The sequence below is a fragment of the Homarus americanus genome, unplaced genomic scaffold, assembly GCF_018991925.1.
Source record: "Homarus americanus isolate GMGI-L3 unplaced genomic scaffold, GMGI_Hamer_2.0 scaffold9729, whole genome shotgun sequence".
Taxonomy (NCBI): domain Eukaryota; kingdom Metazoa; phylum Arthropoda; class Malacostraca; order Decapoda; family Nephropidae; genus Homarus; species Homarus americanus.
Genome location: NW_024728130.1, coordinates 207,475 through 221,187, shown reverse-complemented (window position 1 = coordinate 221,187; position 13,713 = coordinate 207,475). Strand labels below are relative to the sequence as shown.

Sequence of the window (13,713 nt, the reverse complement as noted above, 5' to 3'; positions counted from 1 at the left end):
TAATAATAACTCAAGAGTAAATACAATTTATAATAAAATTACAAAATTAAAAAATAATGATAACAGTAATAATAATAACACTGGAATAATAATAATAAAGAATCATGAATAAAAAAATAATCCGTAGTGAGAAACAATATATGTATGTTGTATTGTCAAAGTAAGAGAAACAATTGAGACCCTGCAATTGTGTGTAATTGAAGCAGAAAGACAGATCAGCAACCTGGGATTTGGTCACAATTTTCGTGATGCCATATGGCAGCAGGGTCTATCATTAGACAATACATAATATTTCCAATATCTTCCCAGGCGGTAGTACCTCCCTGTTTGGTAGCTGCCTACTACCTCAAGTCCCTGTTTAGCATAAGAGGATAATGACAAAGGAATGGTGATTGTGACCCCGTGATAGCAAAAAGGAGAGACTGTGATTGAACTGTAATAGTGACATGATGTTGGTTGATTGACTATAATGCTGCTTGAGTAACTTGCAGGTAGGCCTAATTGTGACTCAAAGAGTGAAAGTGATGGATTAATGGTGGTGACATTAGTGACTTAGGACTTGAGGGTGATAGTAACATTAGCAACTTAGGCTACCAGTCAGTGGCAGATATTTGTGACACTGAGGTGATAACAAAAAATATGATGGTAAATTGTAATGAGAGGTGATGGTGATGAGAGAAGTGATGGTGATAGGCAAGCCTGAGAGGTAATGGTGACAAGAGGTGATAGACACACAGGTGGTGGTAGCACAGGGATGGTGGTACAGGTAGTGGTAGCACAGGGATGGTGGTACAGGTAGTGGTAGCAACAGGGATGGTGGTACAGGTAGTGGTAGCACAGGGATGGTGGTAGTGGTAGCAACACAGGGATGGTGGTACAGGTAGTGGTAGCAACACAGGGATGGTAGTACAGTCAACTACAGCTCCAACACAACACCACAGTCCACTACAGTCACAGCTTTTATGTCACTGTGGCTGACTGCTGCACTCACCACTTCCAGCCCGCTCTCCACCTTACCGTAGACGTTGATTCGCGGAGTGTTGTGGGCTTTAGTGCTGATGGTAAACTGTGCACTTTTGGGATTAACAGGATCAAGCCACGAAAATAGAGCCCCCTCATTGGCTGACTCCTGGTATTTACCTTTCATAACAGGCAGCAGTGGGGCTCCTCCCTCCCCATCATTCTTTTCATAGTCACCTCCATGCACACATTCACCTGTCTTACCTTTGTTCGTTACCTCCAGTAACTTTGTGTTGGCATAGGTGTGGCCCCGCTGGCCCGTACACAACAACACAAACTGTCTTGCCAGTGGGGTGTCGGGGCTCAGCCGGACGAGGACCCTCCCTTTGGCCAATCCCTCCCATGCGAGGTCAAGAAACGCCAGGGTGGAGGAGGGGTCCAGGGCGTCCATTATGTCACTGTGCTGTACAAGCAAAATCAATGGCCTTGAGATATGAACTCTTTTTCTTTTCTTTTTTTACAAATAAATAGTAAATTTCATTATTGATATGACAGGAAAAATAATTAGTTGTCATGAGGTTAAGGTACAGGAAAACTAATTTTATCACAAATGAAATTGAAAGAATACAGGTGAAGAAAAATCGAGGAAGTAAGGCTTATAAAGAACTTTATTAAGAAATTGAAATTAACATTGACTAAAGCCAATTGTATTGATAAAAAAGTATGAGGGGATGGAACACATGAGGTGCTATAATGTTTAAAAATGGAAATGTACAGAATGGATGAAAATATTAAATTAGAAAAGATGATATAAACGGAGTGAGCACTAAAATTTTTTTTTTAAATTGAGGGCGAGAAAAATGGGGCAGAGTAGAGTACATACAGTACAGTACATAAAACTGTACAATGATAATAGGAGTTAAGCAAATTGGAGACAAAGATCAAGCTACAAATTTGGGAAACCAATTGAAGCAGTTGTAAACATGATGCAGTATGATGTGGCTTGTGGTTGTGGGGTTTGTCATATTACAGCAGAATTTCTAAGACAAATGGGACAAAATAAGGGTAAATGTTCAGGACAAGAGTCGGGGTTAGTTAGATACCTAACAAATAATATTTATAGAAGAAAACTTATTCTTTATTTCAGGAATAAAACAAATCATGTGGAGGAATGGCACTTTTGTATCTATGTTTTTCAGATGCTCTCGAACTGTATAGATATATACTGTATATATACAGTAGTATACAGTACTGTGCATGCAAGAATGGTACAGTTAAATCATACTGATTGAAAAACAAATGTAGAACCGAGACTGACCAGAACAATTGAGATTATATGACATATAATTAGGGATGAGGATATAATGATACATAACATTTGGCTAAACTGAGAGAGGGTTGTTAAGGAAGACTGAAACTGAGCTGTAAGAATGAACTTAGTTAATATTAACAAAAGATCTAGAATGATTAGTAAAAAAACCTGTAATAGTACAGTAGGTCGTGGTGGCTAACCCTTCAATCTAAAGATGGCAGTGACAGTGACGAGAATAATTAACCTACCTGGATCGTGTGAGCATTCGTGGGTGTGGGCTGACTGAGGAGTGTGTGCAAGTACAGCTGTCCATCTTTTAAAGTTATCTTGGCAGAGCGGAGGTTGTCTTGGTCCTGATGGACAGCAAACACCCGGCCACTCTCTACCAGACTCTTGACGGCTCCACTCATGTTGCGGAGATTGTCAACCTGTGGAAAATAACATGACCATTATCACCTGTGGACAGTGTCCCAACACAACTGTTACATCACTTAATTACAGAACTGTTTAAGTTATTGTCTCAATTTCTTACATGTCTGGGGAAGGTGATAGAGGAGTACTTCTCATAATTTTAATCACTAAGTAATAAATCCTCCACTTCTTATTTCCTGTTGATCTGATGCCCTGAACCTTTAGTTAAAGTTAACAAGACATACTTTATATCTGTACCGACAACAACAAACTTAAGATGTTAGCTTACGTTTAAGCCGCACAAGGAAACTCTTCCTGTAAGTCGCTCAACTCTCTCCATGAGGGTGGTAGGGGAGGCAGTGGCTCCCTCGAGGGCGGGGTCAGGGGCAGCTATAGCACCCATCTCAGTGGTGAACACCTTAATGGCTTTCTTGATGGTCGCCTTCACCTGTTGTTAACCAAAACAAGCATCAGGGCTGAGACTCCCGAGTGGGCAGCAGTGTTTATAATTGTCATGAAGTCAATCATTTTCGGGACGAATTTTCTTTAAAACATTCGTACACATATTAGCATGACCGACGTGCTCAGGTTTAGTGGAAAAGAATTTTGTTTTTGAGTCTTGGATTGTATGCAAGTGTTTTAGTCGCTATCGAGAGTATGGAGCCGATTATTTTCAGCATATATTAACGAGTCTCTGATACAGTATAATATTCAAGTTCTACGTCTCCAGAATAGGCTAATGTGCGTGAAGTACTGTACTGTACCAGGTACAGTATGAAGTGATCACATTATACTATTTGATGGAAGGCAGTCAACAAGGTGATTCCTTGTAATAAATTGAGATATAAATTGTCTTGTTGGAGGAAGTACAATACCACACATACTATGTATTAATTATTACAGCCACCGCACACTAACAACAAACTAGGACCCCTCAAATCCACTGACATGAGTATATTTGTAATAATAGTGAATACACAAGTGTTTACTAGTTTGTTTTATCACGTAATCGCTATGTTGGTGTTAACTAATAATGTACAAGGCAGTAACCCGGAGCAGCCACATACCGTCACAGAGGTGTGGATGGCGTTGATGTCTGGGAAGAGTTCCCTACACTTCTGGATCCAGTCTTCCGTCTCCACACTATATCGATCAGAGTCGTCGATAGATGTGACGACCTCCTGTGCCGAGCTGACTGTGTCCAGGCACCCCAGCATGGTCTCAAGCTGTTGCTTACCTTCCTCTCCTTCTGTCTGTATGTCCTCAGCACTGGAATCCTCCTGCTCTATTAGTTCCATTGCCTTCCTATTTTGCCCCACTATGATAAACAAATCGTCTTGGAGTTGTTGGTGTTCATTCTTCATATGACTCAGATGCTTACGGTACACTGTCAGCTGGGACAGTTGATGATCAGAATTAGTGATGAGGTCGGTGAGGTTGCTCTTCTGCTCCTGCACCAATGTCCGTAACTTCTTGCTGAAGCTTCTGGGTTTGTCCTGGTCAAGTTTTTTTGGTGCCTTTGGTTGCTTGGATTGTATTTCTTTAAGTTTCTTAAGGAAAGCTTCTGATGTAAAGTTTATGGGGAGTTCGGTAACGTCAGTAGTAGCCAAGGCACTGTGGTCAGCACGACAGCTGGGGCAAAGAAACAGAGCGTTCTTTATCATGTCGGCCAGGCATGGCGAGCAGAAGGTGTGGCCGCAGGGCAGGATACGAGGCCGCCGATCAATCTCATCGAAATTATTAAGGCAGACTTTACACTCCTCAGGCTTACCACAATCCTGTAAAAGTTGTATCTTGTGTTAGGTTAATAACACACACACGGCATCATCATACCAACATACAAACATAATACGTAATTGTCCTCACCATCATCAGTGGGTCGTGAGCGGTGGTTGTGCTGTTAGTAAGCGGCTGATCACCTCTCGGTATGGGTGGAGGATGAACACGTCTTCGTCTGTTTTGGAAATAATTATTTTATATTAGTTAAACTGTATAGGTGATGATCAAGCAAGAGATATTGAAGTATGAGGCAGACCCACACTCTCAGTCATACGTGGAAGTCAACAAGTACTGTACCCGGTCTGATCTGTCTCCCGCACACAACCAGCTGCTCTATCCTCACAGCTGACCCTCCCTCACTCTCACAGCTGACACTCTTTCACTCCTCACAGCTGCCCCTCTTTCACTCCTCACAGCTGCCCCTCTTTCACTCCTCACAGCTGCCCCTCTTTCACTCCTCACAGCTGCCCCTCTTTCACTCCTCACAGCTGCCCCTCTTTCACTCCTCCTCCTCTTTCCTCACAGCTGCCCCTCTTCTCCTCACAGCTTCTTCTTCTCACAGCCCTCTTTCACTTCTCACTTCTCAAGCTGCTCCTCTTTCGCCCCTCACAGCTGCCCTCTTTCCCCTCACAGCTGCTTCTCTTTCTGCCCTCACAGCTGCCCCTCTTTCTCCTCACAGCTGCCCTCTTTCTGCCCTCACAGCTGCTCCTCTGCCCTCACAGCTGCTCCTCCTCCCACAGCTGCCCTCACCCTCACAGCTGCTCCTCCACCTCACAGCTGCCCCTCCTTCACCCCTCACAGCTGCCCTCCTTCACCCTCACAGCTGCTCCTTCACCCTCACATTGCTCCTCCCTCACCTCACAGCTGCCCCTCCTTCCCCTCACAGCTGCCCTCCTTCCCTCACAGCTGCTCCTCCTTCTTCAGCTGCCCCTCCTTCACCCTCACAGCTGCCCCTCCTCACAGCTGCCCCTCCTTCACCCCTCAGCTGCTCCCTCACCCACACAGCTGCCCTCCTTCACCCTCACAGCTGCCCCTCCTTCACCCCACAGCTGCCCCCTCCTCACAGCTGCTCCTCCTCACCCTCACAGCACCCTCCTTCCCCCACAGCTGCTCCTCCTCACCTCAGCTGCCCTCCTTCCCCTCACAGCTGCCTCCTCCTCTCACCCTCCTTCCCCTCACAGCTGCTCCTCCTCCCCACAGCTGCTCCTCCTCACCCCAGCTGCTCGTCCCTCACCCTCACAGCTGCTCCTCCATCACCCTCAACTCTACATACATTTGTTCTTTTAATACTCTTGATCTCATAACTCTTCCTCCTTTGTGTTCTAGCGTGTGTATATCCACGTACGTTCTCACTCACTGGTGCACACGTACGTATGCACTCGCACACATACCAGTAATATTCACTCGCGCGCGCACACGTATTCTCGTACACACCCGTATCCCCGTACACTGCCATAAACGTTTTAGAGCGCGCGCACACACACACACACACACACACACACACACACACATACACATTAACAATGATATGGAGTAATCTTTCTCTTCGTGAACATTGGTATACATAAAAATATAACCACATGTTATAAGTACGGCAACTGTATGCGCACGCGTGGTAGACGGACTATACAATGGTAATCACGAAGATGTCTTTTTTCCTGACTAAACTAACCTAAACATTAACAACGTAGTCCGCCAATACTGCTGTTGTACGGTACCTTTATCCCGTGCGATTTTTGGCATGTGGCTGCCGGCCTGTATTGTACAGTATATACACTGCAAAAAATATTAGATTAAATAAATTATATCTGGCTTCCTGAAAAAAATTCTGAAGGAAAATGTTTTTGTGGTGTTTCAAGGCTAAAGTTTTATTCTTGTTACGGAACCCAAAAGGATAGTTGGTAAAGGTTTACATTCATCAAAACCATAAATATAGCAAAAATAAAGAGTCATCAAACAACTTCTAATGATAACAGTTTCGTAAACATTTACCGGATAGTTTTCTGGGTATTTAGCAGGTTCAGTGAAGAGAAATTAAGTCAAGTTAGGTTAAGTGAGGTGATATGTTAAGTTTGATTACGTTAAGTTTGTGAGATGGGAAATATAGTCAAGTTAGGTTAGGCTTTGATGAGCTGCGTATGCCCGGAACATTTTCAGCACGGAGCAGTCTGACAGCCCGTGACTCCGGAAGGGGAGGGGCCCAGCAGTGTACAGCTGCAGTTGCATCTAGTACAGTGTTTCTCAAACAAGGGGTCACGGCAAGATTTTAGGGGGGGGGGGCCATGGCAGGCTAGTGTAAGGAGTATATGTTTGGAGAAAATGTGGAAACTCAGATTCACTTTTTTTTACTTTGCCTTGTTAGGGGAGAAATCTTTTTTTTTTGTCATTGTGTGTAATCATAATACCCATACGGTACAGTTTTGATATTTACATAGTATGGTGCAGCAGCTAGTTTTTCACTTCCAACGGATTCGCTCAGATTGCACGATTCTAGTTCCTGTTCAGACGAATTCCTTGATCTCAGAACGATTCTGCTGCCAGAAACCTCTATGAAGAAAAATCTCTGACTGTAATCTGGTGCTCAATGTATCAGTCATATCCAAAAGTTAGTGAGGTCGCACTTCGAGTCCTCTTGCCATTTTCTACATCTTAATTGTGTGAATCTGGTTTCTCCACCTTCTTCAAATGGAGAATAAAAGCCGAAACCAGTTACATGTGGACCCAGACATGAGATGTGCTTTATCAGTGACTCAACCTCGAATCAGTCGACTGACTGAAAGGAAACAATGTCATCCATCCCATTGAACTGTAACAAAATATGCATTCTGATGATTGAAAACATTAAAATAAAGGAAGAGAACCAAAACAGTTTATTTTCATCATTATTTGTGAGGGGCTTGGGAGAGAACTAAGGGGGGCCATGTTGTGTGTTCCTCATGAGGGGGGATGAAGTGACAAAGTTTGAGAAACACTGGTAGTACAATAACATCCGCACAGTCTTTGAGAAACACTGGTAGTACAATAACATCCGCACAGTCTTTTTTTAAATTAAAATTATGGTGATCAGTTATGACAAAACTTGATAGTAATAATAAATAGGTGATTGAACTATTATCAAGCGTTCGTTTACATCAACCACAACTGTTGCCTTATGATGTAACAACCACTTGATGCTGGCTGTCACAAACACACAATACTCACCTGTTTATGCTCCAGTTGTACTATATATATTCTTCAAGTATTAACTAGATAACTCCTCTCAATACTTTGCTACAGTAAGTAACGTCACAGAACGACTCCCTCGCACCACTTCACTAAGGGCTGGTGGACCAGGCACTGAGGCTCGGTTATATTAACGGCAGCTCGGCAGAAGAGTCAATCTTATCATAAACAACATAAAAAATTAACAGTATTTACTTTTTCACACATGTATTAACAATATTATCAATTTCATTATGCACGAACTAAATTAAAAAAGTACTTGGTTATTTTTAGTTTGGACCGTTTAAGTTGATTCCTGACATGAAGAAGAAAAAGTTTCTGGTCGTGGTAAAATTTTGACACTGCATCATCCATCCCTTGGACGCCGCATGAACAGGACATGTGAAGTGAACGTGTAATGTCCATGTGTTTGTTGATGATGAAACCTTGGTTTTATAAATATATATTCGATAGGCGGAAAATATTGTTGGGCTGTGGGATAGATCGATAGGATGTGAATAGAATAGGCTGTGAAAGAACGATAGGCTGAGCTAAAACGATAAGTTGCGAGAAATAACGCTAGGCTGTTATAGAACGATAGGCACTGAAGGTAAACGTTACTTAGATTCACTCTTATGCATGCAGGTAAAAATAGTTGAACAATAAAGAACATCTTATTTAACTAACAAAGAGTATAATTATTTTCATACATTATCATACAAACAAGTTGTATCGTGTGAGCCACAATCCTTGAATTTCCTGCTCCAAGCGACAAGAGCTCTGAGACCTGTTCAAGACCTGTTTAACTCACGTATTTGTTGGTCTTAATCCACATGAATGCCATATGAATCATTAGTTGTTACTGAATAAACGTCATGGATAATTAATAAATAATATTACCGTTTATTTATTTAATTTGGGGGGGAGTCCGGATGTTTGGGCATGAGTAACGAGTACTAGGCTGTGGGAGTTAGAGTACTAGGCTGTGGGAGTTAGAGTACTAGGCTGTGAGAGTTATAGTACTAGGCTGTGGGAGTTATAGTACTAGGCTGTGGGAGTTATAGTACTAGGCTGTGGGAGTTATAGTACTAGGCTGTGAGTTAGAGTACTAGGCTGTGGGAGTTAGAGTACTAGGCTGTGAGAGTTATAGTACTAGGCTGTGGGAGTTAGAGTACTAGGCTGTGGGAGTTATAGTACTAGGCTGTGGGAGTTAGAGTACTAGGCTGTGGGAGTTATAGTACTAGGCTGTGGGAGTTATAGTACTAGGCTGTGAGAGTTATAGTACTAGGCTGTGGGAGTTATAGTACTAGGCTGTTAGTACTAGGCTGTATAGTACTATAGTACTAGGCTGTGAGTTAGTACTAGGCTGTGGGAGTTATAGTACTAGGCTGTGGGAGTTATAGTACTAGGCTGTGAGTTAGAGTACTAGGCTGTGAGAGTTATAGTACTAGGCTGTGGGAGTTATAGTACTAGGCTGTGAGTTAGAGTACTAGGCTGTGAGAGTTATAGTACTAGGCTGTGGGAGTTAGGGAGAGGTTCAACGTCATCGTTTTAATCATAACCAAAACATTAATTCACTCTGCTGATATAAAATATTATTTCTTATTACGATACTCTTAATAATAATTGTCCCAGACGTAAATAGGTCCACCTGAAGAATCGCCACCCCAGCTTATTTCACTTAAAGATTAACCACCCTAACACTATATGAGGGGGAGGTTGGGTTAAGGATGGTTAATCTCTTCAGGTGATTCAGTATTGCAATTATAGTTAGACATCTCTAGGTCACTTGTTAGCCTTGTGAACTGTTATCAAGAATTCGTGTTCACCATGTATGTAAAGCGCTTGTTCTTAACTGTTCCAAATACACAATACTCATCAGTTTGTGCAGATATCTATAATTCTATTATTTAGTAAGTCCACGTAAACACACACACTATCACAGAGCACCACTATACCACCTCTTCCGCAACACGTGTGTTGATCTGTCTAGGAGGGAGAGGAAGGGAAGGGCGGTATACTGATAACTTAGGGACTGTGAGAGCAAACAATGTTAAAACATACCACCAGCGGAATCGCTAAAATGTTACAGTATTGTATTTACCTATTAATTTATTTGCGATTATAATTTTTTTTCTCAAAGCACTAATTTAATGATTCTAGAATGATATATATTAAGTTTAGATAATTAATAGCCCAAGCAAAATAAAATTAAAATGTGATGGTGGTTCTGTTCGTGGTGTATTTTTTAACATTAGTTATTGCCATCTAAACAACTTGAGGGTGCTAGTGTACGATAACTCTTAACTGGTGTGCAGACTATGGTGCAACAACGAAACGTTCTTGAACACTATTGATCGTGCTGATGTACGATAACTCCTAGCTGGTGTGAATCATGGTGCAATACATGTCTAAACGTTCTTTTAAAAGTAATACAGTGTAATACTACAAATTACAATATACTGTATGTCCGCCTATTGTAGTTTCTTATACAACCAAGTAATAGAGCGTAAAGGAGGAATTCTTCAACAATGCGTTGCGTGATGGGCTTCGCCGAGTTATTTTTTTTATTTGCTTTATCATATTCGCCACTTATCAGCTTCCTAGCCGTTCGGGCGGTCTGTCTAGTGTTAGTACAGGAGGAAACGGGGACCGGGAAACATCCTTAAATTTGTTGTGTAATTATATGGAATTTGTTGTGTATGTGTTGTGTAATTCGCAGCTTCAGGGGTGAGTACAGACCCACCCCTGAAGCTGTCCTGGTGACATCACAAGGATAGAGAGAGCTGCTATGGTCTTGCCTTGAACGGTCCTGTATTGAACCTGTATCAAACACTGTACTGTACCTGTCTCAAACACTGTACTGTACCTGTATCAAACACTGTACTGTACCTGTACCAAACACTGTACTGTACCTGTACCAAACACTGTACTGTACCTGTACCAAACACTGTACTGTACTCGTCTCAAGCACTGTATACGGTAATAATTAAAGCTTCATCTCTACTTACAATAAAATATTTCTTTTTTAGTCTTGATGAATATTTAGAGTATAATAGTTAAAACTGGTGTACGATAGTGGTTGTTTAATACTGTCTACGTGGACGCCTCCCAAGGTTATCCTTCACGACTGACAACCCTCACCAAGTAACTTTGACTCATTGCTTTCTGTCACGGGATTAATAATTACGTGAGAAATATTCTACTTTATTTTATTTTCCATCCGTTTAGTAATTTTTTCTTAGAGTATTATTATTCATATTAATGACATGACATATTGTTTACGGAGGTCTTTTGTCTGTATAATTTAATGTATTATTTCAGGTTCGGCAACTTAATATAATTTCTACATGTCGCTACGCTGTTTATAATATAGTTTCTTATATATACTATTTTTATTTATTTTTATTTTTACTGAACTCATCACAGTTTTAATTAGTAAACAATAATAGTGTAAATGTTTTAGAAGTTCCAGTGTTTAGTTCAGTTTACTATCTCCAGTGCACATACGTCACCCATTGCTGGTTCGATACAGAATGGCTGCGTAGTTTACCTCTCATTTTACGTATCATCGCTGTGTGTTCCTGTAATATATTGTAAGGGTCAGTTTCTGTAGCCTTAGTAAAGATGACCAATAATGCCATGTTGTTGTGGACTGCTGTTGACGTCAGAGCTCCCTGGTTCTCCTCTAAACTAATAGTCGCAGCAACTCGCCTTACCCGCTACTTTAAACTACTTCCTTTCACGCAAGTACTTGACGCTTACTGTAAATTACAGTACTTGTGCTGTTTGTACTCTGGCTTAGTCTCATAAAACCCCAAAGTCCCATTCTAAGACAATGTTTTGGCCAGACATCAAGTGTGCAGTATGGCCAGCTTGGGTGTTGCTGCACCGCACTTACGATGCTAATCGTCCTACTAAACTGGGCGTGAAGTTGCGAGCGTCTGTCCACGGCTGTTCCGGCACTAACGCCAGCAAGAGTGAAACATTTGCCTGAGAGTTTTAGCTGTGCTGCTGCCTTTTCATCCCAGGAAGGAATCGTTGGAGATGATGGTGTTGGGTTATTACGCCGAGGTGGCGAGCTGGACGCTGTCTATAGTGGCTGGCTAATAGTACACGACAACTTGTTGGGTTCCTCAAACATTTCTTTATACAGTACAGTCTGTACAGTATATATATAATAGGGTACACAGAGACTGGACTGTAGTATACAGTAGGTGATGAGTATGAGGGCCACGGTTAATGTTTCCTTTCCGGTGATGTGTTACCCCGTGTTGCTTCAATGGTCACTGATAGCTTGCTGCATCACCTCAGGGGTTATCTTGCTGCGCCTCCTGGAGGCTGCCTGGTGGGGACTCATCCTCCTGGAGGTTGTGGAGGCCGCCTGGTTGGGATACGCACCCTTCTGGAGGTTGTGGAAGGCGTCTGATGGGGGACACCCTCCTGGAGGTTGTGGAGGTCGCCTGGTGGGGAATCATCCTCCTGGAGGTTGTGGAAGCCGCCTGGTTGGGATACGCACCCTTCTGGAGGTTGTGGAGGTCGCCTGGTGGGGGGGGACACCCTCCTGGAGGTTGTGGAGGTCGCCTGGCGGGGACATCTCGTGCATCAGATTGGGGCGGGGCGGTGGGTGGTGATAGCCGATGGTTATGTTAATGTGAAGTCTCTCAGAATTCATTAAAGGTGATGAAGTGAACGACTCTTATCAGTAAATGGGATCACGGGAACAGGATGTGTTATTGGCTAGTTATAATGTGACGACTGTCGTTGGTTGGCTGATCATAATGGGGACTAACTCTGGTTGGCTGATCATAATGGGGACTAACTATGGTTGGCTGATCATAATGGGGACTAACTATGGTTGGCTGATCATAATGGGGACTAACTATGGTTGGCTGATCATAATGGGGACTAACTATGGTTGGCTGATCATAATGGGGACTAACTATGGTTGGCTGATCATGATGGAGACTAACTATGGTTGGCTGATCATAATGGGGACTAACTATGGTTGGCTGATCATAATGGGGACTAACTATGGTTGGCTGATCATAATGGGGACTAACTATGGTTGGCTGATCATAATATGACTAACTATGGTTGGCTGATCATAATGAGGACTAACTATGGTTGGCTGATCATAATATGAAGACTAACTATGGTTGGCTGATCATAATGGGGACTAACTATGGTTGGCTGATCATACATCCTCTGTTAATACTTACATATAACTAAACTAACATAATTATTATCAGTAGCTAAGTCTCCCCCTCCCCCAAATACAATACAAATCACTGTAGAAGAGAATCGTTCTGTAAAGTGTTAGGAAGAGACTGGCCGTAATCTTGTGTAGTCTGCCCTCCACACGATATAAAAATGGGAAAATGGTGAGTCGAGTCCGCGGAATTTATTTATTTTCTGTATTATGTTAAACCCACTGTCTTGTGGGTTAACTGGTAAAGTGCAAGACTACGGGAGTCAACCCCCTAACGAAAAAACTGTGTTTTGAGTCACGCAATAGGCGAAGCACAATAAACCGCGTTCTCAGCAGACTCCTGCGACCCCGCTCAGCAGTCCTATCATCCCCACTCAAAATCCACTCATTGCGCAGGCCCTTTGCTCCAATCATCCTCACTGGAGCAACTAGCCTCAGACCGTTCCTTATGGCGCTCAGTGCCATAGAGGATCGGAAACACTTAAGACCTCACTGAACCAAAAGAGAGCTACTAAACAAGCCCAACGACATCAGAGGGCTCAAGGCATAATTCCTCTCAATGAACAACATCCCCGTCACCTATGCAACAAGATCTGCGCCTCCAGGATTGAACTCCATCAGAGGAATAACACATAACTCATCAATCATCTCATCTGGAGCAACGTTATCATCGACTTGGATGGACTGCCATAAGTGTGTGTGTGTGTTTCTTTTTATATGTTTTCCTCAGTAGCCAGTTGTAGAAACATGTTATCTGTGATGTGCTTCCTGTAGGTACTGAGTGCTGTTTTGAGACGGTTAAATATCACCCTGGCGGTATGACGGAAATCAAGAGCTG

The 13,713-nt window shown here is 42.6% G+C and overlaps 1 protein-coding gene across 1 annotated transcript; it reads right to left on the bottom strand.

Moving 5' to 3' along the window:
• Positions 1–816: 816 nt before the first annotated feature.
• LOC121866007 lies at positions 817–9,715 on the bottom strand. Its single transcript, XM_042365577.1, has 6 exons — positions 9,625–9,715; positions 4,550–4,637; positions 3,751–4,461; positions 2,973–3,131; positions 2,521–2,700; positions 817–1,423 (listed from the first exon to the last, which is right to left on the bottom strand). Exons 2-6 carry the CDS (start codon positions 4,553–4,555, stop codon positions 917–919), a joined length of 1,563 nt encoding a protein of 520 aa, XP_042221511.1. The 5' UTR covers positions 4,556–4,637; positions 9,625–9,715; the 3' UTR covers positions 817–916.
• Between the last annotated feature and the right edge of the window lie 3,998 nt (positions 9,716–13,713).